The 22,663-nt window shown below is 38.0% G+C and overlaps 1 protein-coding gene and 1 long non-coding RNA gene across 4 annotated transcripts in view; one reads left to right on the forward strand and one right to left on the reverse strand.

The window, feature by feature from the left end:
* Positions 1-22,663, forward strand: part of LGR5 (leucine rich repeat containing G protein-coupled receptor 5) — a 150,275-nt gene that overhangs the window by 86,780 nt on the left and 40,832 nt on the right. For all 3 annotated transcript variants that reach the window (XM_055238075.1, XM_055238076.1, XM_055238077.1), the window contains exons 3-4: positions 2,041-2,112; positions 12,745-12,816. In XM_055238075.1, coding sequence (XP_055094050.1) covers positions 2,041-2,112; positions 12,745-12,816 — 144 coding nt within the window. The remainder of the gene's footprint in view (positions 1-2,040; positions 2,113-12,744; positions 12,817-22,663) is intronic.
* LOC134732194 (uncharacterized) lies at positions 5,018-19,851 on the reverse strand. Its single transcript, XR_010115099.1, has 3 exons — positions 19,784-19,851; positions 11,599-11,678; positions 5,018-5,123 (listed from the first exon to the last, which is right to left on the reverse strand). It is a non-coding gene; the product is annotated as an uncharacterized lncRNA (long non-coding RNA).

The following is a 22,663-nucleotide window of genomic DNA, read 5'->3' on the forward strand; positions in this document are numbered from 1 at the left end:
TTTCTGATAAGACAGTTTTATAAGAAAGAAAGAAATAAAACACCTTTGCCCTGGTCAAATATTATGCTGAATTACATGTTAATAACACATATTTATTAAGTGCCTACACCATGCTTAGGCTAGCAGCTCTCAAACCTCTCCGGAAGAAACAAATTTCCTCCCCTCAATCCATTTTCACAAATATATTTGGAAACAAAGGTTTTTATAAAACAATACTTCAGCCAATTCATTCTGCCGTTTGTCTACTCTATTTTTTTTCTTAATTTTAGACCAGGCCACTAAATTATTTATCACTTGAAAAAACACTTCTTCAGGTACCATGAGATAGATAGGAGGAATACAATATAGTAGCTATCCAAGTCTTTTAAAAGATTATATCTGTTAAGAGAAGGAAAAACAGGCACAAACACAAATGACTACAAGACAAGTTAGGGAAATCGTGGAGTTTTGGATCTGGAAGGGACCCAAGAAGCCATTTTATCTTAACATTTCTTGTAATCAGTGGGAAAGCAAAGCTCAGCAATATTAACTAATTCAACAGCACAAAGCAAGTTAGTGCTGCAGACACAAGATAAGCAGAGCTTCTTGGAGAGGTCCTAGGACCTTCTTATGTTGTTAATTTTTTTAAGCATAATTTTTTAAAGTGTGTTGTATTTTAATTTTATTTCATTTGCATTGAGTAAATAATGCTTTAAATACACATACCACAAATACTACTCAGAAGTTCTATTCATATGATAAGCGTAGCATTTCTTTAAATATTCATTTATAGTATATTATCAGTGACGTGAAGTGGCAATGGGACACACATTTAAAGTTATATAAGAAATGGCTTATTTCAGTCCAGTCAGTGGATCTCTGTGACTGAATTATCTCTCCTTTAAAGATAGTATCAAAAGTATACATTTGAGGCTGTTAGGTCCTTCAGAAATAAGCGCTGGTCAATTGGACCAACAAAATCCTTATCCCCAAATCCCCATCTCCATCAAAAAAAGCAGGGGGCTGGATACTCTGGCACACCCCTGTAGTTCCAGCTACTCAGGAGGGTGACGCAGGAGGATTGCTTGAGCCTAGGAGTTCACGGCCAGCCTTGGCAATAAACCTTCTCTAAAAAAGAAAAAAAAAAAGAAAAAGAAAAAAGGGCAAAGGTATACTGAGTTCCAGTTCTACTCACCAGTCTAAGATATGATCAGCTCCTCAAAATACTGTGCTCTTTGGAGTCACATTGCTGTTTTTGCATTTTTCATTTTGTCCCTTAGCATATGAGGTTATGGCTTTGATGTGGCTGCCAAAAAAATACTGAATCACATGTGTCAGGTACCACATCTTGTTGATCTTTTGCACAATTTTTCGCCTTGGCTATCTCCTACTTAGAAAAATACTATAAAGTAAACTTCTAAAATTTTACCAGCTAATAATGTCAGAATTTTCCATTAAATAACCCATGTTAATGTCCTTCATACTAATCTCTGTTTGTTTTCAATTTTTTAAGCATTGCTCTATTAAATCATGTTAAATTAAGGTACTCTGTCCTTTTCTGGTAGAGTTTAGAAAAAATTGATTGTGTTAGTCTACATTCTTATTTGACAAATTTAGTAAGACAGTTGGGTATTTTGAGGTATAGTTGCAACAGAAATATTCTGTTTATCTAGTCTATTTTATGCTTACAAAGAATAGTTGTAAGACTCATGTGACAGTCACATTTTGACATTACAATTTTTTGCAAATTATCATATGGTGTTAGCATTCGCTTAAAAATTGTTTAAAGGACAGTTTTATATATATGTACATATGGTATAAGCTATAAAATTGTTTATTGTAAAGTAGGTAATTTATTACATTTCTTTTTAGGCACTTCTGCCAACATTTGAATTAGAAATTTACAGATATTTTTTGCAAAATATAACAAAACAAAGTTCTTTACAGTTGCTTTTGATATTTGTGGTTTAAACGTAGTTGTATTGCATTTTTTTTAACAACTAAATGACTTCCACATGAAGAGGTATGCTCACTCTCTCTCCTCTCCATTGAAACCCACAGACGTCTTGCAGGAAACGCGCTGACGTACATTCCCAAGGGAGCATTCACTGGCCTTTACAGTCTTAAAGTTCTGTAAGTAAACTGAGTGTTGTTGGATATATTTCTGATTTTAGTGTCAAATGGCTGCTAATTAACTTGTAAAAGTTGAGTGTCTCTAATACACTATTTAAATCCATGGGATAATTCATCTAAATTCAAGTTTACTTCATTGGTACCATAGAGCCATATCATACTTGGCTAAATTTGTATGTGAAAAAAAATTCATCTCTCCTTTTCTAATTTTAAGATCTAAAATTTTTGCCTTTAAATAACTACCTTATCAACTCAGACTTTTAAAAGAGTATTTCCCTTTCCCTTTGTGTTATGAAATTGGGGTGCGTGTCTTCAAAAGCATTTTGATGACAGGGTGAATAAATCACTATGATGCTGACATAATGAGACCACAGCTTCAAACTAGTTTCAAAGGGGAGTGAATAAGCATCAGCTAAAAAAACCAAGTTTGTGTTCCACCTGTGAATAGATAGGGCAAAGCCTAGTGTGTAGCAGATACACTGAGCAGTTGTTTATTTGTTAATTCATTGAAAATTGTAAATATGAGGTTTCTTATTATTTAATGTCCAATTTCTTAATTTGTTTATCAGAAAAATCATTATTATTGAATACTTCCTTCTTCTGGTGCCCATTGTTTAATTTTCTTTTAGTTTGTTCTGTGTAGAAAAAACAGATAATCTACTTACGTAGATAAAACAGATAATGCAAGGAAAAGTTTATCTCAGAAGAAAAATCTTGATTTTCTTTCTTTGACATAAAAGTTATTAACTTTGATATATTTCTGCTTATTGAAAATTACTTTTCAGTGGCCTAAAAGACACATAGGTTAAACAAACAGTTTAATTCAATTTAATATTTTGTTAAAAGTGAAATTCAACAGCAGAACCGTTATTTGATCGCCTTAGGAGATTGGGTTTGGTTTCCCTTCCTCTCTTTGAATTTTTTTCTTTTCTTTCTTTCTTTTTTTTTTTTTTTTGCAACTAAGAAGAAATGTTTTTAAGTTGTCATGTTGCCAAACCCTAATAGTAATTCCTTATGTGGTAAAATTCTGAGTTGTAGCACCAGCTCCGATGCATATAGTTTCACAAACCCCCCCAAAAAATTTGGAACCATTCAAAATGTGTCGTGAGAGTCAAGTTTAGATAAGACAACTAAAGTGATTATTTTTTCCCATGTTGAGCTATGTACCACTAAGTATTTGGGATACTTGTTAAAAAAATTTTACTAGAATCAAGTATTTTAATTCACTTAACAAAGTGTATATTGGATATATAAGCTAGTGTGTGTGTATCTCCAGACATCAAATTATACTTAAATTATAAATGTGTAAAATGAATACATTTAATATGGATATATATGAATTATATATAAGCTAGTTATTATAATTACATATAATTATAGTTTTAAATCCTTGAATTCTTAAATATGAATTATACAAGTCTTATACTAATTTTTCTATCATATTTTTATATTTTATATTAATAGTTATACCATTATATATTTCTAATTGTATTCACTAGTGCATTACTAGAGAATGTTTGTTTCCCACAATGCACTAAAGATCTATGAAATTAGAGATGTCATCTCTCTTGGTCACTAGTATATCCCCAGCTCCTAGAACACTTCCTTACTTATAGTAGACATTCAATAAATATTTGTTGAATTAATGATTCAGGCTGATGATCTAGAGAGAATAAGGGAGTTCTAGACTTTTCAACTTTTTCTTCATTTTTGCATGATATTGACCCAATGCTATATGTTTATTAATGGAATATCTATTGTGTATTAAACAAAAAAGTTGTGCCTTCGTATCTGATATGTACTTTTACCTACAAACAGGCTTTTTACCCAGAATGCTCCTGCACGCACTTTGCTGCTTCTTAAGGTGCATTTTACCTGAACACTCCAGAATGGAGTGGATTAATATGATTCAAAAATGAAAAGCATAGATTATTTCTCAAGCTAGCTATTAAAATGTATCCTTTCCATCAGAAAAAAAAATGGTGTTTAGACCCTCTCTTTTATCCACTCCTACTAACCAATGTTTCCTGTCTCCTGTACAGTCAAGGGTTCAGCAAAGCCTACTGCGTGTGATACTCAAATTAGCATTAAACAAATTATTACTAGAAATATAAAGATCGATAAATATTGTTCATGCCCTTGAAGAGTTTATAATCTAGTAACAGACTGTGGGACCAAGATAGTGGGACGAAGACAGAAAAACAGAGATCACTTCTGATTTTTGTGGAAAGTGTATCTAGATATCTGTGCAGGGTACTGTGAAACTACAGAGGTTGGGGAGTTGATGTCATCCCATCTGGTGGCTCAGATTTGGCTTCCTAGGAGAGAGGCTTTCCCAGAGATGACCCAGGAGCTGAATCTTGAAGCACAACTAGGAATTAGCCACCCAAATAAGATGGCCGACTGAGGGGACAATACATACAGCAACACAGAGTCAGAAAAGACCTGGGATGAACAGGTAGCTCCAAGAAGGTTAGTACTTGAGCATTCAGGAGAAGCTAGAGGGCATTTGGAGAAGAGCTTGTAAAGACAGAAGGAGTCCCAGTTGCAGGGATCCCATATGTTAAGTCATATGGGTGGACATTATTATGTCCGAGGCATGATGAGGAGTCAAGGAAAAGATGTACGTAAGTGAGGGAAGGCCACATTCAGACTTTGCACTATAGCTGGGTCCCTGTCAGTGTGAGGAGAGTTCAAGAGGAACAAGATCCTGCCAGAAATTGTGTTCACTCTTCTCTTTACTTTGCTGACCTAAAGACTAATATTCAATGAATGGACTCAAATTGTCAAATATTTTTAAAGTATTTTGGTTTTTGTCTTAGGTTGTTTGTGCTATGATAACAGAATACCACAAACTGGGTAATTTATAAAGAAGGGAAATTTATTTCTCATAGTTCTGGAGGCTGGGAAGTCCAAGATCAAGGTGCTGACATCTGGTGAGGGCTGCTTTCTGCTTCCAAGATGGCATCTTGAGGGTCAAATCCTCTGGAGGGTAGGAATGCTGTGTCTTCCTATGTCAGAAGGTGGAAAGGAAAAAAAGGAATAAAATTCTTCCAACAAGGCATTTTATGATGGAATTAATCTATTTCATGTGATTGTACTCCAAACATTTTTAAGGCAATAATACAAAATATAAAGCAAACCTTTGAGGAAATTCATTGAGATCACCATTTCTTATTTTTCTGCTAATTTAATTAAAACATCTCCCAAAGGCTCTACCCAACACCTCCCAAAGGTCCCCACCTCCCAACACTGTTGCATTGGGGATTAAGTTTCAACATGAATTTTTGGAGGGGACAAAAACATTCAAACCATAATAGCATTAGAACAATTTTTCTCAGCAATGTTGGTTCTGCCTGTTACAGAGCATTTTGGAAATTTGTGGGAGCATCTTTGGTTGTCCGGATGATTGGCGTGTAGTAAGCTGTCCTGCAATGTACTGCACAGCCCAGCATAAAGAATTCTCCCTTATTCTGGCTTCTTACTGTCCCTCCATACCAACTATAAATCAGTACTTTAATGTGTAATTGTATTGAAACATTTTATAAGAAGTTCTGCATATGCTTAATAATTTGCATAGGAAAAATTAAATGGAATAAACAGTTTCTCTCAAGATAATTAAATAAGTAAGTTAGTTTATACATCCTGTCTATTCCTGATATTTTAAGATTTCTAGCCACACATTTAGTTTAAAATCGTGTTAGTAGCTGGGCACGGTAGCTCACGCCTGTATAATCCCAGCACTTTGGGAGGCAGAAGTGACTGAATTACTTGAGCTCAGGAGTTCAAGACCAGCCTGGGCAGCATGGCAAAACCCCGTCTCTACAAAAAATACAAAAATTAGCCTGGCATGGTGGCGAATGCCTGTGGTCCCAGTTACTCAGGAGGCTGAGGTGGGAGGATTTCATGAGCCCAGGAGGTTGGGGCTACAGTGAGCCAAGATTGCACCACTATACTGTAGCCTGGGCAACAAGCAAGACCTGTCTCAAAAAATACATAAATAAAATAAAATAGTGTTAATGCAGTAGAAGAATTACCTCAAAAGCCTCAAAACAAATTAAAAATATATAGCCACGGAAATGTGCAACCTTTTTAAAATAACTATCATTAAATTACCAGAGTAACAAGAAACACAGGATCTCATTGAATTTCATCAACAAAGTTTGCTTTATAAATATTTTGTATTATTGCCTTTTAAAGTTTTTAGAGCACAATCCTATGAAATTTATGTTGTGATAATTATATAATGATTTATTTATCTGAGGGTGGCCAGCTTGTTGCTTTTTTAATCTTACTCTTTTACTACCTAGCAAAGTCTACCATCCAACTTCTGAGAAGGCAGTTTTGTGACTATTTCTTTTTGCAATTCAGCCTCAATTTTCTGTTCCCTATGGAGGGATCTCCAGGGCCTTTTAAAGTACTAGGGAATTAATGCTTGCTTCAGAATGTTATGGAATTTTGAGACAGGATAAATATTCTCTGTGATATTTCCACACTATCTTGCCCTAACACATAGAGAATTATTTTGACACTATTCATCTGTAAGGAACACTCATTTGGGAGAATATTCATGCTCAATTGTGAGTGTCACACTTCCTGATTTTCTCCACTATGACATTTGTAATTTGATTGGCATGTTATATTTATTTTAATAAAGGTTATTTTTATGTCCTTCTTTACCTTATAATATATAACAAGTATGATCTGTTATCACATATCTGTATTAGTCCATTTTCACATTGCTATAAAGAAGTACCTGAGACTGGGTAATTTATAAAGAAAGGAGCTTTAATTGGCTCACAGTTCTGCATGGCTGGGGAGGCCTCAGGAAACTTACAATCATGGCAGAAGCAGCAAGGCGTATCCTACATGGCATCAGGAGGGAGAGAGCAAGGGGGGATCTGCCGCACACTCTTAAACCATCAGATCTCGTGAAAACTCACTCACTGTCATGAGAACAGCATGGCAGAAACTGCCCCCGTGATTCAGTCACCTCCTGCCAGGTCCCTCCCCCGACCTGTGAGGATTACAATTTGACATGAAATTTGGGTGGGGATACAAAGCCAAACCATATCAGTGTCTCAACTAGTTTTTATTCTAGTATCCATCTAGACCTCTACTCTCATGTTCCCATTCTCATACAGAATGGCTTTTGATCACATGATTTTTCTCACACCCAACCTTATTCTTTAAAAATAGAGGCAAACGGCTGGGTGTGGTGGCTCATGCCTCTAATCCCAGCACTTTGGAAGGCTGAGATGGACAGATCACCTGAGGTCAGGAGTTTAAGACCATCCTGGCCAACATACTGAAACATCATCTCTACTAAAAATACAAAAATTAGCTAGGTGTCATGGTGCACCCCTGTAATCCCAGCTACTTGGGAGGCTGAGGCACAAGAATCTCTTGAACCCTGGAGGCAGAGGCTGCAGTGAGCCAAGATGGTGCTACTGCACTCCAGCCTGGGCAATAGAGTGAGACTTTGTCTCAAAAAAAAAAAAAAAAGTAGAAGCAAACATCTGATTCATTCATAAAAATGTTTCCTGAGGTAGTTGCATATGAGCATCATATATATAATGACACATCATCTTACTATAAATTAATTTTCTTATATTTCTTCTTTATAATACATTTAAGGCACAACAATAAACTATATTGATTTTTTCTTCGAAATAATGTGTGTAAATAGGCTATAATTCTATGAATTTTACTTAAGTATAATAGAAGTGGCATTACAAAATATTTGTTATTAAAGGGAACATTGAATCCAATATAGTTGAGAACCACAGTGCTAGAGGTAAAATGCTGAACAAGATAGACCTGTCCCCTACTCTCATGAAAACTCTCTTAACTGTTTTATAAAGTCCAAAAGTGGTTGGAGAAAAGAAATAACTGATGGTATTGTGATACGGTGAGAAAGATAATGTGAGAGTAATATTTCTCTGGGGCCCTGGCCTGAATAAGGATGGTAAAGAGGGCATATGGACAAAGAAGAGAAAAATAATCTTGATCCAGTCTATTAAGATGGAGAATGAAAACAGCAGCAGCCATCCTTGGCTAGGTCTGTTTTACACTTACTGTGAATGCTAAAACATCACGAATATTTAAAGTTATTTTTCCTGTAAATATTGGCCCTAATAAAAAAAAATAAGTAATTGGTTCTGTATGGCAAAATACCCAGTCCGTGGAATTCTGAACCAGGCTGTCCTCAGCAAAGGTTCATTTTCTAGTGTAAGCCATTCCGTCAAAGAATGGCTCATCCTTCTGCAACCCAACACCAAAACCAAAGCCACATGGAGGTGATGGGTAAAACTAACCATAGAAAAGTCACAATTAGCCAGAATTTCCCCGTTCTCATGTAGACCCAGAATAGAGCCTTGATGGTTACTTGATATCTACACAGAGGACAAATAGGCCAAAGGAATACCTAAGAATTGAGCCATCAATTGTAACCAAGTTCCCACTTAGCAGGTTATTTAATCTCCCTCTCCTTCACTGTACCTGTTCTTACTTAGTCCTGTTGGCAAAAAAAAAAAAAAAAAAGTGGGGGAGGGACCAAAAAATTGTATAGAGTAGCATGGAGATGCTGTATGAAATAGTGATTATTTTAAAGCTCCTAGGGCAAAGAAATTAAGAAAATATAGAAGTCATCTTTTGTCTCTAGAGAAAGTGTTCCATTTTCTTTTCCTAATCATATGTGAATGATAAAAATGAAGTTTTAAGTGCCTATACCTATATTCAGTATCTTTATATTGCATGTATTCAGTAAGGAGTATTTTCAAAAGAAATCAGCAGCCATGTGTAAATGTTTTGTTTTAATTGCGCCCCCTAGCACTTTAAACCTTATAATTGTTTTCCCTCCCATTGGAATATCTTAAACAAAAACAGAATTTTCTAATTAACCCACTGGAGACTTATAATGATATGATAAAGATAACTTGCTCTTGTTTTGTCATTTGAAAGTAATTAAACAAAAGTTCCTTATTTAGGGAGTGATCAGGTCTTAAATTGTTTTTTTTTTAAGTTATATTCTTGGTGTTTTACTGGTAGACGTAGTTGAAAATTTAAATCATTAGGAGGTAGCTTGGGGGTAGCTTTAAAAGTTATCATTGGTCAGGCGCGGTGGCTCACGCCTATAATCCCAGCACTTTGGAAGGCCGGGGTGGGTAGATCATTTGAGGTCAGGAGTTCAAGACAAGCCTGGCCAACATGGTGAAACCCCGTCGCTGCTAAAAATATAAAAATTAGCCGGCGGTAGTGGCGCACGCCTCTAATCGCAGCTATTCGGGAGGCTGAGGCAAGAGAATCGCTTGTACCCAGGAGGTGGAAGTTGCAGTGAGCTGAGATGGCGCCACTGCACTCCCATGTGGGCAACAGAGTGAGACCCTGTCCCCCCTCCAAAAAAAAACTTATCATCACTAAAGTTCATTTAAGTTCCATTATCTGAAGAAAGATATATAAAGCAGCAGAGAAAGTTCGCAACTATTCAATGACAAAAAGCTATCTGAAACTCTTTTATCTCCCACCTCAATTTTTCAGATATTTTAGGGAAATCGTATTTTAAGAGTTTCACTGTTTGGTTAGTAAAGCAAAGGACAATGCAATATATACTTTGTACCAGTAATATATTATTTATTAATAAAAAGTTTAGACATCAATTAATTCTATTATCTTTATCTTATTTAAATGTAACACAAAAGTAAAGTAATATTTAGAAAACATTTTTGTGAACTTAAAATTGGATGATGGATTGAAACTGCTTGGGAAAATGTAAAATAACAATAAAATAACACAGAAATCCAAACTTTTAATATTCAGGTAAATTATGCAAAACATAGAATTCAAGTTTCAATTCTCCTAATTCCCTAACTGGTAAGTGAAGTGTAGGGATCGTCCTAAAACTCAACTTTATTCCTAAGGAACCAATACAATTGAGACTCTTGATATATGAAATTTTAATTGAATCCAAGTTTAACATAATGAAATTAGTTGAGTAGGCTATTGTAATACAAATGACGTAATTACGTTCCTTAGAAAACAGTCTCAGGCATGGTATTAAAGGCATAATTTTTATGATCTCCAAATATTTTTCAAGTCTATTTGCATATGAGCACGTACTTATATACATAAAAGTACTATAAATACTTTCATATTTTAATCCTCCAACACCTTTTCAACCAGATGATATTATTCCCATTATACAGATAAAAGACCAAGGGTCAGGAGGTTAAATGAGTTTCCTCGCCAAGACTAAAAGCTTAGGTCTTGTCTCCAAACCCAACGCAGCTCTTCCTCAAGTTCAAATGAAGATTTTTTGTTTTTTTTTTTTGAGACAGGGTCTCATTTTGTCCAGAGTAGGTAGGACTACAGGTACATGCAATCACTCTCACTTCCTCAAGTGAAAATATCCTATTAGAAATATTTAGATAACTAGGTGTAGTAACTCACACCTGTAGACCAGGCTACTCTAAAGGCTGAGGCGGGAGGATCCCTTGAGCTCAGGAGTTCGAGTCCAGTCCTGGGCAACAAAGCAAGACTCTCCTACCCTTCGTTTCTAAATAAATAAATACATAGGCTGGGCGTGGTGGCTCACACCTGGGATTACAGAATCCCAGAACTTTGGGAGGTCGAGGTGGGAGGATCACTTGAGGTCAGGAGTTTGAGACCAGCTGGCCAACATGGTGAAACCCAATCTCTACTAAAAATGCAAAAATTAGCCGGGCACGGTGATGCATGCCTGTAGTCCCAGCTACTCGGGAGGCTGAGGCAAAAGAAACACTTGAACCCAGGAGGCGGAGGTTGCAGTGAGTCGAGATTGCGCCACTGCATTCCAGCCTGGCGACAGAGTGAGACTCCATCTCAAAAAAATAAATAATTAAATAACTAAATACATAAATATTTAGCACAGCATGGGGTAGTTCTCAGTGTGTGGTGCCCTGCTCAGCAGTATTGGCATCACCTGAGAGCTTGTTACAAGTGTGAATTTCCTGGCCCTTCCTCAGACCTACTAAACCAGAAACTTTGGGGTGGGGCCCAGCATTCTGTTTTAACAAACCTTCCAATGGCTTCTGATGAACCCTAAAGTTTGACAACCACTGGCATAGAGTTTTTTTCTCTGGCTCATTAAATTGTCAAATCCAGTACAAAAATTATTAGTTTCGAGAAAGGGCCTATTAATGTACATTAAAAGGGTCAATTTTTACTGAATGCTTATCATGTAGCAAGCATTGTTCTATGAACCTTCACTCATTGAATCGTCACAATGAGCCCTGCAAGGTAGGTGTTATTACTGATCATTGAGGCATGGAGAGATTCGGTGATTTTCCAATCTCTAGTGGCAGAGAAGAGGTGGTCAGATTTGAGAATCCATATTCTTAACCATACCGTTCACATGCAATCTGAGAATTTACACAGTCAGCACATATGCCTCAAGAGAATGCTGCCTGGTGCACTGGAAAACACACCAAGCTTTGGAGTTAGACACACCTGGGTGGAATTCCAGCTAGTCATGTAGTGAACAGAAAGAAACTTCCTTTGCAGAGATGAAAGAACCAGGCAGATTGTTTCTGAAATACAAACACAAGTTTGCAACTTAATAAGTAGAAATATTTCTTTAAAATTTCTGCTTTCCTAAAATAGTCTTCTGCCTCAGGCTTATATGGACTACAAAATACAGGGAGAAAAAAAATGTGCTGCAGAATTCTTGTGTTATAAACATTTATGAATAAGGTAGCAAAATATAAGGAATCTCATGGGAATTTGTTTCCATGCTATTTCCTCATTAGCAATGATATATTTTTATTTCATAGCTTCCAGGCGTTTCCATTCTGTAGTCCCCATATTCTGAAAAACTGTTCAAGATTTTCAAGTGCAAGTGCAAAAACACAAATACTTTACGAAAAGAATTTAGCTTATATCAAAATACAGCCATGCAGAGAAGGGAGACAATTTTAGCCTCCTACCATTATCCTTATTTCCATTTGGTATAACTTATACAAGTAGCAGAATGATCCTTTAAAAACATATATAAGAGCATGTCATTTTCCTACATATGCCCTTCAACAGTGGTTTCTCATCACACATAAAATAAAGCCTTATGGTGGCCGGCAAAGCCCTCCATGAGATGGTCTCAGGCTTTCTCTCTCCCAACCTCGAGTCCTCACTCATTCCTCAGACACAGTTGGTCCTTTGCTGTTCCTTTAACAAGTCAAGCACGCTCCCTCCAGCCTCTAGCCCTTGTACTTACTCTTCTTTTTTCCTTGGTAACTTTTCCCAAATGTTCACAAAGATTTTCTCCCTGTCTTCCTTCTGGTCTCCAGTTAAATATCACCTTTCAGAGAGACCTTCCGACCACCTTAAAAATAAAAATCTCACCCCCTGATACCATCTATCCCAAACTCATAGTTTTGTTTTTTATTCATAGTACTTATCACTTGTCTCATGTTATATTAATATATTCATTTGTTCATCTTTAATTATCTTCACTCTTCACAGGAATTTAAGCTCCCCAAAAGACAAGACTTTGTCTGATGCTCTGTTGTTTTTCTGACACCTGGAACAGTGCCTGGCCTTGTTATGGCCTGTTATTGTTCATTTTATTTAACATTTTTCTTTATTTCTTTTAACATACAGTATGCTGCAGAATAATCAGCTAAGACAGGTACCCACAGAAGCTCTGCAGAATTTGCGAAGCCTTCAATCCCTGTAAGTATAGTAGACATTGCAAAATACATTTAAGATCAATTTGGGAAGAAGCATTGAAATGTTCAGTTGACCACTTTAGTATGTTCCTTGGTTGGGAGTCATACCTAAATGTACTGTGAATGAGAGCCCATTAGAGTAACAACTCTTCATAGCTTCATTGAGCAATATGTATGGGAGGAACCAGTGTTGGAGTTTGGGGTTTTAGGGTGGACATTTAATTGCAACACCTCCAGTCCAAAGTGCTACTTCCAAGATCCTGTCCTACATTCCCTTGTAATATTCTTGCTTCTGAATTCGAATAAGAAATAACGCTTTCCTTTTACCTAAAAAAAATAGATGCTGTAATCTAGACATTTTGACATCTTTGATTTATTCTGTTTTTAGATTATTTGAGTTGCCTCGTAATCAAGTTTTTTCGAGTCAAATAAAGGCTTACTTTTTTAGTACTGCCTATATAATACATTAGGGATCCTCAAGTCAGGAGCCTAAGATCTACTGGTATATCCTGAAGCTTCCCCATCACAGAACACAGATGTGCAGACATGGCCATAAACAATCCCACAGATACAAGCATACCTTAGATTCACACACCACACACAGACACATGGACTCACAGAGGTGTTGGTGTTCCCTACTCTGAATCCACAACTTTTCCATCAGGAGTTTCCTACCCCCCTACACACACTGATTTAAAACTTCTGAATAAATAAAATTACTCACAAAAGAACATTCTCCCAGCTAAATGTTTTGGAACTTGTAAGCAGTTGATTGTAGTGATTACTTGGCAAGTCTATACCACTACTATTTAGTCAGTAAATCTTCCTCCCATTAGAATGTGTAAGTGTTTACAATATATTGCATGATTTTCAATATATCACACATGTGTGATATATGCTGTAATTTTACTTACACTGGAGGTGCACGTGTGCCAAACAAAATACTGGGTTGTAGTTCATGATGAGGAAGATAAATGCATCAAAAGGGCAAATAAATATTGATAAATATTGTGGACTCCAGCTGAAAATTGTTGTAAAGAATCCTTCGGTTAATAATTACATATAGTTTGCTTAATGCGTTTTACTGAGGTAACATAGAAGGAGGACTGTGAGATTTGAAGATGATACTTTCGTCCTTTAATCTTTTTTTTTTAATGAAAGAAAATCTGTGCTTGAGATCATTTTAAGCCTTTTACTCCAGTCAAACAAAGTGACTTCCTACGTTTTCACCAGCCTATGGATAAACAAGCCCACAAGGGCCCCTTTGTGGTGTGGGATAGGTCTGTTGTATTTTCTGGAGCTCCTTAATGTCATGACAGTATCACTTCTCCTTTGTTGCACAAGCCTTTACCTGAAGGAAAGAAGAAACAGCTGGAGAAGGAAAACAGTCTCAAGTTGGGGTATCTGTGTGGCAAAATTGAAATGGTGATAATGGCGGTAGCCAATAGGAACTTTAAACAGCTGCAAGGCAGGCAGTAGATAGAAGGATAAGAGTTTGTAACCAAAAGCCACTATCAGCTGAAAGAAGATCACAAACAGAACACAAACAGAAGTGAACTCTTTGAGAAAGAGAAAACCATGAATCTTTTGTTCACTGGAACTGGTGGTGCCTCTCTGATAAAGGTATTCAGATTTAGTTTCTTACAGTCTAGATATTCACTGTTCGCCAGGTGTCTCTACATTTGGTTTCTGGTTTTGCAAAAAGAATAACATTTTGAAACTTTATAAATATGTGTTCCCTGTGAAAAGGTCAAGGGTTAACTTTCTGGTTTGACACTGACCACATCCAAACTAACGGATCTAGATGGATACTCGACCCCCAGTTCACACTGGATTGTATCAGCTGGGTTATGCAATGTTTGTCAGGGGCCCCTTTGTCCGGAGCACAGACAGACCAGTGTGAGTGTTGAATGTTGGCAATGTGTGCCACTGTCCCACTTCTTCTCACTGATATTTTTTGTGCAGCTTTGATACAAGACTTAAGATTTGTCCAAAAAAAAAAAACATGATATTTTGGGAGGTTAAAGTGGGAGGATCACTTGAGGCCAGGAGTTTGAGACCAGCTTGGGCAACATAGTGAGACGCCCCTCCACCATCTCTACAAAATAAAAATTAAAAAACTTAGCTAGGTGTGGTGACATGTGCCTGCAGTCCCAGCTAGTCGGGAGGCTGAAACAGGAGGATCACTTGGGCCCAGGAGTTTGAGGTTACAGGTTACAGTGAGCTATATCACGCCACTGCACTCCAGCCTGAGCTACAGAGCATGACCCCAGAGCAAGAACACAGAAAAAGAAAAGCAAAAAGAAAAAAGCATGATAAACAGGCTGAACCACCAGCCCTGCAGATACCGTGCTGTACTAACAAAAGGAGTGCCCTACGCATACATACACCAGGCCAGTTTGGAGGTGTAGGGCACCTTGTGCCCCTTTAAAGTTCTATTGTTGTCCTGGTTTTAAAGTATTTAATTGTACTTCTCCTTCTTCCTTTAAGCACGTCTAAAAATAAAAACATTAGTTTGAGTTTACTGATCATTACAAACATGCATTCCTTATCCATTCTCCATTCATTCTCCAGGCCATATGTTAGCCTCTGTGCTTCCACATCAATAAAGTAACGATGAGAGTAGGACTCTGCCTCATCCACACTGCCAACGCCTGGGAAGTCTCCACTCCATTGCCATCTCTTCTTGGACTGGAGTCAACCCTTAGATCTTCACTTAGCCTTTTTTTCTACATGGCTTCCCTTTTTTTTCCTTTTCACTCTCTTGAATTCACTTTATTTTTCTCCACGTTATTATTTTTCTTGGATTATACATTCACTCTTTAAGAAGCACTCTACACTTGATAGGGGCTGTGAGTTCATTGTCTTTATACATGCCTGGCCTTGTATAAAGAGTAATGGCAAAAACCACATTTACTTTTGCACCAACTGAATAACTTCTACAGCAGGCCTTCTCAACACTGGCTACAAATAAGATTCTTCTGGAAAGACTCAAAGCCTGGGCTGCAGCCTAGAACAATTAAAATCAGAATCTCTGGCCAGGTATGGTGGCTCATGCTTGTAATCTCAGCATTTTGGGAGGCTGAGGTGGGAGGAACCCTTGAACCCAGGAGTTTGAGACCAGCCTGGACAACATAGTGAGACCCCTGTCTCTCTATAAAAAATTAAAAAGTTAGCTGGGCATGGTGGCCTGCGCCTATAATCCCAGCTACACGTGAGGCTGAGGTGGGAGGATCACTTGAACTCAAGGAGAATTCGAGGGTACAGTGAGCCCTGATCATGCCACTGCACTCTCTGAGGATAGGACTCATGCATGCACTAGTGTTTTCTAACTGGCTTAATTGCACAGTTAAGTATTTCCTAAGTGAAAATTAGGAAAACTATTGACCTGACCTGGAGCATTCCTCAGATGATCTGCAAAGAATTCTCCTGAACTCTTTTCAAACTGGAAACTACAAGCTTGAGTCATGTAGTGAGATGCTGTCTCTAAAAATAATTAAGTAAATAAATAAAATTGGCTGGGCATCATGTGCATGACTGTAGTCCCACCTATGCTGGAGGCTGAGGTGGGAGGATCATTTGAGCCCAGGAGTTTGAGGCTGCAGTGAGCTATGATCCTGCCACTGCACTCCAGCCCGGGCAATAGAGCAAGACCCTGTCTCCGAAAAAAAAGAAAAGAAATACCTGAAATAATAACAAAATCCATACTTTGCATTCTACTATGAGCTAATAATACACTTAAAATATAAAAGTCAGGCAATGTCTCGTTTGTGTTTAATTGAAAACAGCTTGCATGCCTATGCATTCCACTGATAACCCAGGGAGATAAATTTAAGAGGCCACATGCTCTATCACCCTGCTATTCAGATTTGTTCTGTGGGCCAGCAGCATCAGCACCACCTAAGAAATGCAGAACACTTGGACTCAGCTCTGTCTTACTTAAAAAAATCTTCATTTTAACAAAATCCTAGGTGATTCGTAGGCAAAATGCATTTGAGAAATTAAAATTGTTAGTGTTCTATAACACTAACAAAGTGGTCTACAGATAAAAAATGGTTGAAAACGACTGACTTAGATCATTTGCATTCTTTGCTCCACCCATATACACTTGGCTTCTTTGAATAACGTTTAGGAAATTTGATACATTGAAATTGGTAACATTGCTGTGAGGAAGAAACAAATTGTGCTCATGTTTCAAGGAATGTTAATTTTCCACTTATTCCACATATACAAAAGATGTTTTGTTCATAATGGAAACACATAGGTACACTTGTGGTTTTTTGTTTTGTTTTGTTTTTTGAGATGGAGTCTCACTCTGTTGCCCAGGCTGGAGTACAGTGGTGTGATCTCAGCTCACTGCAACCTCCACTGCGTTCAAGCAATTCTTCTGCCTCAGCCTCCTAAGTAGCTGGAATTACAGGCACCTGCCACCACGGCTGGCTAACTTTTTGTATTTTTGTAGAGACAGGGTTTCACTATGTTGGCCAGGCTGGTCTCGAATGCCTGAGCTCAAGTAATCTGCCTGCCTTGGCCTCCCAAAGTGCTGGGATTACAGGAGTGAGCCACAGTGCCCAGGCCACTTGTGTTCTTTTAACTCTTCTGATGCTAACAAATTGCTGGGCTAAGGAATAAGAGTGCAGGCCCACAAGCCAGAGCCCAGAAGCCCAGAGCCTGCCCCTGTACAGTATGTACATTTGGCTTCTGACATGGCAATGACTGCCCGGACACCAATTAGATTTTTTGTAATGTAATCAAATATAACCTAATTTCCTTTCTGTTTTTTGGAAGGGAATAGGAAATGTAATCAGAATTCACAGTAAGCTGTATTTTACCAAAAAACTTTTGGCAGTATAGACATTTGAGGACTAGAATCAGATTACAGTGATTTGATGGAAACTCAAAACTTAACCCTCCCATACCCTCACACTTTTATATTAATAGTTAAGAAATCAATCTATAAAAAAATTGCTTCATTTGTGATTGTCATTAATGAATTTTAAGCAACTCACTGTCACTAGTGAAGTTCAAGATGACCAAAGAGAGTTGCATATTCATGTTTGTCCAGATAACTAGAGTACTATTTAATGCCTGTTGGTTTTTATTCCAAGTGTGCACAAGTGAAGCTAACTGTGGAATGTGCATAATCGTAAAGGTAATAGGTTGGTGAATAGGAGATGAAAGAAGAATTAAACATATCTTTATTATTGTCTATATTCTCCAATTAACTACTATTTATCTGCAGAATATGATTATATTTTAAAACCCAAGAACAATGTATAATTCCTGTCTGGCACACCAGCTGCCCATGCATCTTATTATGATATCTTCAGGGCTATAGAACCCACCCCTGGACTCTATAAAATGTCAATAACTTCATCAGACTCTGCATGGTAGTCTTTTCCTTACAGTAGTCAAAAAAGAGAGAGAAAATAAGTGAGAAGAATGGGTGAGGAGGAAGAGATGGGGCTCACAGTGCTGAGCAGGAGGTAAGACAAGCCTAGAACCAGGAGCAGTTTTCTCCCATTAATATCCAAGAGGCTATTGGGCTTCAGACATGGGATATAGAATGGGAAAGAAGTAACAGAAGACAAGGAAGTGTAAGCAGACCAAAAGAAAGAAGATGAGGTAGCCAAAAGAATAAGATTAAAGGATCAAAGGGCTTAAAAAAACAGTGGGTTTAGTATTGGTGACATTCCTTCCACTAAAATAGTCTCCAGAAACAGAAATCACAAGCCTACACAATAAAAATGAACCATGACTTCAGTTTGTTTTGCTTTCTTCACAAAAGTGCCAGGATATTGGGTACGTATTGGGATGGAGGTGAACTTAGAAGTTCTAGAGGCCAAAGCATTTGTATATTGTACAGTGAAGCGTTCACTTCACGGAACCATAAGCAGATCAGCACCCAGTGAATTCTTATGAGGAGGAAAAGTTTTGCCCTGACTCTTCTCCAATTTAAACATTGGGGAGAATTATTTTAACAGGAAAAGCTCCTTCTACATAATGTTTACAAGAAGAGAAAGCTAAAATTGGAGCACTGTCTGCAGAATCATATAAGGAGGGAAAAGTGAATACTGTATGCAATAGCCATGCATGAAAGATTCTTATATCAGGTTACCTGCCAGTCCTGTGATAAATTGCATGCATGGCAGTCATATCAGGGAAATAAAGAGAACATGGGTATTATGGAATGAGAAGTAAAATAAATTTTTTTAAAGCTTGTGATGCACGCACACGTATGTTTATCGCGGCACTATTCACAATAGCAAAGACTTGGAACCAACCCAAATGTCCAACAACGATAGACTGGATTAAGAAAATGTGGCACATATACACCATGGAATACTATGCAGCCATAAAAAATGATGAGTTCATGTCCTTTGTAGGGACATGGATGAAACTGGAAAACATCATTCTCAGTAAACTATCGCAAGGACAAAATACCAAACACCGCATGTTCTCACTCATAGGTGGGAATTGAACAATGAGAACTCATGGACACAGGAAGGGGAACATCACACTCCGGGGACTGTTGTGGGGTTGGGGGAGGGGGGAGGGACAGCATTAGGAGATATACCTAATGCTAAATGACGAGTTAATGGGTGCAGCAAAACAACATGGCACATGGATACATATGTAACAAACCTGCACATTGTGCACATGTACCCTAAAACTTAAAGTATAATAATAATAATAATAAAATAAATAAATAAATAAAGCTGGTGATGTAAAATGAAGGTTAACTTTGGAAAGTAGATTGAACTCTTGGCTGCAGAGATGACAACCATATAAGTGAGTTACAGTCTTTCTGCCTTTTCAGGATAAACAGGGTCTGTGATCAGTTGTGAAAAGACACATAAGGAAAGCAGCAGAGAATGGGAATATTGCAAAGACAAAATCAGAATGTGGAATTGAATGCACTTCCATGGTTATCAAAGCAGCAGCCTCCCATATTTATTAAACAGTTTTACCTGTATCATCATGCTTTGTCCTCACAGAAACCTCATGAAGTAGGTGCTGAGATTATTCCTTCCTGAGTACTGAGAAAGCAAAAGTGCAGAAAGGTCAGCTGATCTTCCCAAGGTCACATGATTTGTAACGGAGTCAGGCTAGAGGTGAGTCTGGGATAAGAACCCTGGTTTGCCACCAGATTCCAGAATCTGCCCATTTCACCACCACATTATCTTACCTCCCTCAGAGAATCCTCTGCAGAAAATGGGCACTGATGAAAAGAAGGAAAGGCTTGACAGAAACACATATTATACCTGTAGACATACAATTGTGAATGTTTATAAAAAGAAAGGGAAGTTGGAATGCTGCAAAACAGAAAGAAATCAATGAAAGAAGGGAAGGCAACAGTATCAAAGCGTGAGCCAGTCAGCCTTTTCGAATGTTTCTCTGTGCATTTAGTTGTCTGGTCCCTCACTACCTGTGAGGTAAAAACTGTCTCCACTTTTCTGATGAGGAAACCGTAGGTAAGAAAGTGAAAGGCATCCTGCCGCTAATGCAAAAGTAAGGGTTGATTAGACAAAGACAAGAAAGAAGAACATTCCAGACAGAGGGAACTATGTGTGCAACTCCTTATAGTGGTGGGGGAAACCTGGTATATCAAGAAACAGGTCGGTGCAGCTAAAGCAGGAGGAGTGAGGTGGAGAGACATGCAAGAAGAGCACATCTAGTGAGGCAGGTGGAGGCCAGACCCCTTGAGAGATATTTGGGACATGTCAAGGATTTCAGTCTTTATTGTAAAAGCAATGGGAATCTGTTGGAGGGTTTTAAGGCTGGCAAGTGGGGGTACTCAGATCTGTGTCATTGCAATAGTCTAGGAGAGAAAGGAGAACTTCATCAGGGTGGGGACGGTGGAGATGAAGAAAGGGAGATGGATTCGAGAAATATCTAGGAGATGAAATTACCAGTGTTTGGTAATGAATTGGCTATGAAGAATGAAGCAGAAAGAGGTGTGGAGAATAATTTCTAAGTTTCTGGTTTACACAGCCATGTGCTTACTGAAGCCAGTCACTGGGCAAGACACACTGGGAGACGGCTATACATATTTGGGGAGTGTGTGGTTCCAGGATAATGAATTTGGTCTTAAGCACTTGTGTTTGAGGAGGAACAACTAAGTAGAGATGTCACATAGTTTGAAATCCAGATCTGGACTGAAAGAAAAAAAAAAGTAAAATCTAGTTTAGGTCCCCCAACCTTGCATTTCTCTTCACCTAACACTTCATTATAATGATTGATTTGTCTGACTACTCTTTAGAAAACATGCTCCATAGTGGCTGGGACCATGCCTCCCTAGTTTACTGCTAGATCTTCAGCACCAGGTAGAGTAGCTAGGACAAAGAAAGCACTAGGACATACTTACCGGACTGAACTGAAACCTCAAACTCTTAAGTATTGATCTAGACGGCTATTCAGATGAGATCGGGCACCCTCAGGGTGATAGGGCCATAGGCTAGACAGCCACTCAAGATCAGTTCATCTCCCCTAGTTTAATTGTAACCTGCATTCATTCATCTCCCTGGCTCCAAACTCTTACCTCTGTACCCTGGCTTTCCCACGTGCCTTTCCTGGGCTGGGAGTTGGACCCAGTAGTTCCTGCAGAGATTTTAGAGTTGATCTATCTGCCAGAATTAGTTTTCCCATTGTCTCAACTGAGGATTCCCCATTCCAAGAGTAAGACACAGGAAAGAACCATGTTATTAAGTCTTGGAAGGTTAATGAGATTCAGATAGGCAGTGGGTAGGGGATGCTCATGAACAAAAGGCCCAGAAGTACTGTGGGAAAGAGCCAGAAAAGAGACTTGACTGGGACAGAGAAATGAGATAAAAGTTTGGCCAGATAAGGTAAGTAGAGAGCTTTGAATATCAGAACGGAGAGTTAGGGTTTAAAAGGAATGATAATGTGGAAGAACTGTAGATTTCTAACAGGAAAATTGTTTAGAGTGTAACTTCAGGGAGATTAATCTGGCAGCAGCCTACAGGATTAATTGAAGAGATAAGAGATCAAAGGCAAAAGGACCAGCTCAGCGGCTGTTGCAGTAATACAGGTGTGAAGAGATAAGAGAATTAACTAGACAGTGGAAATGGAAAGTCTCGGAGATGAAGATAAATGGAAAGAACTTAGTGAATGATTGGCTGGAAGGCAATGGAAGATTCAAAAATGACCCCTAGATTTTAAACCCTGGTGATAACTGGAAGACTAATAGTGCCCCTAATAGAAAAAGGGTCTTCGTTTTCTATGAAGAAAAATAAAACTGAAGAAGTTATTGCTCACATTACATTGGCTGTAGATCATCTCCTTGCTACAGTATTCACAGCAGTGGTGATCTCTGAGCTCACCAAGCAACTTCTAATGTAATTTGACTTTAAAATATATTCCTTACTGGAGTCTTGCACTCCTCAAAGACACCAGAGAGACAGAGGTTTGGTTCCTTTAGTCACTTCATCTGGCTGCTAGTCAAGACAGCTGATTAGTCTCTAAATTATTGCACTTCAATGAACCTGTAGACTTTTCCTATCTCTCCCCAACCTGGAGAGGGGGACGGGGGAAATTCTTTTTTTTTTCTTTGTCTTTTTTCTTCTTCTTCTTCTTCTTCTTCTTTTTTTTTTTTTTTTGTTAACCATTTCAGAGGTAAGTCTAAAGCAATAATTCTTCTTCCTACTGGCCACATTAAGTTTACCAGTAAGTAAGATGGTGATTAGAAAGACAAAAGCACAAAGTTCCCATATGAGTGATCATGTTATTTAATATCTTCCTAGATAGGCTTAATATCTCCCTGGATATTAATTTGGAATCACACATTATGGTCTCCATAAATATTAAAAAAAAACCACCACCACAACAAA

Source organism: Symphalangus syndactylus, chromosome 13 (genome assembly GCF_028878055.3).
Source record: "Symphalangus syndactylus isolate Jambi chromosome 13, NHGRI_mSymSyn1-v2.1_pri, whole genome shotgun sequence".
Lineage (NCBI taxonomy): Eukaryota > Metazoa > Chordata > Mammalia > Primates > Hylobatidae > Symphalangus > Symphalangus syndactylus.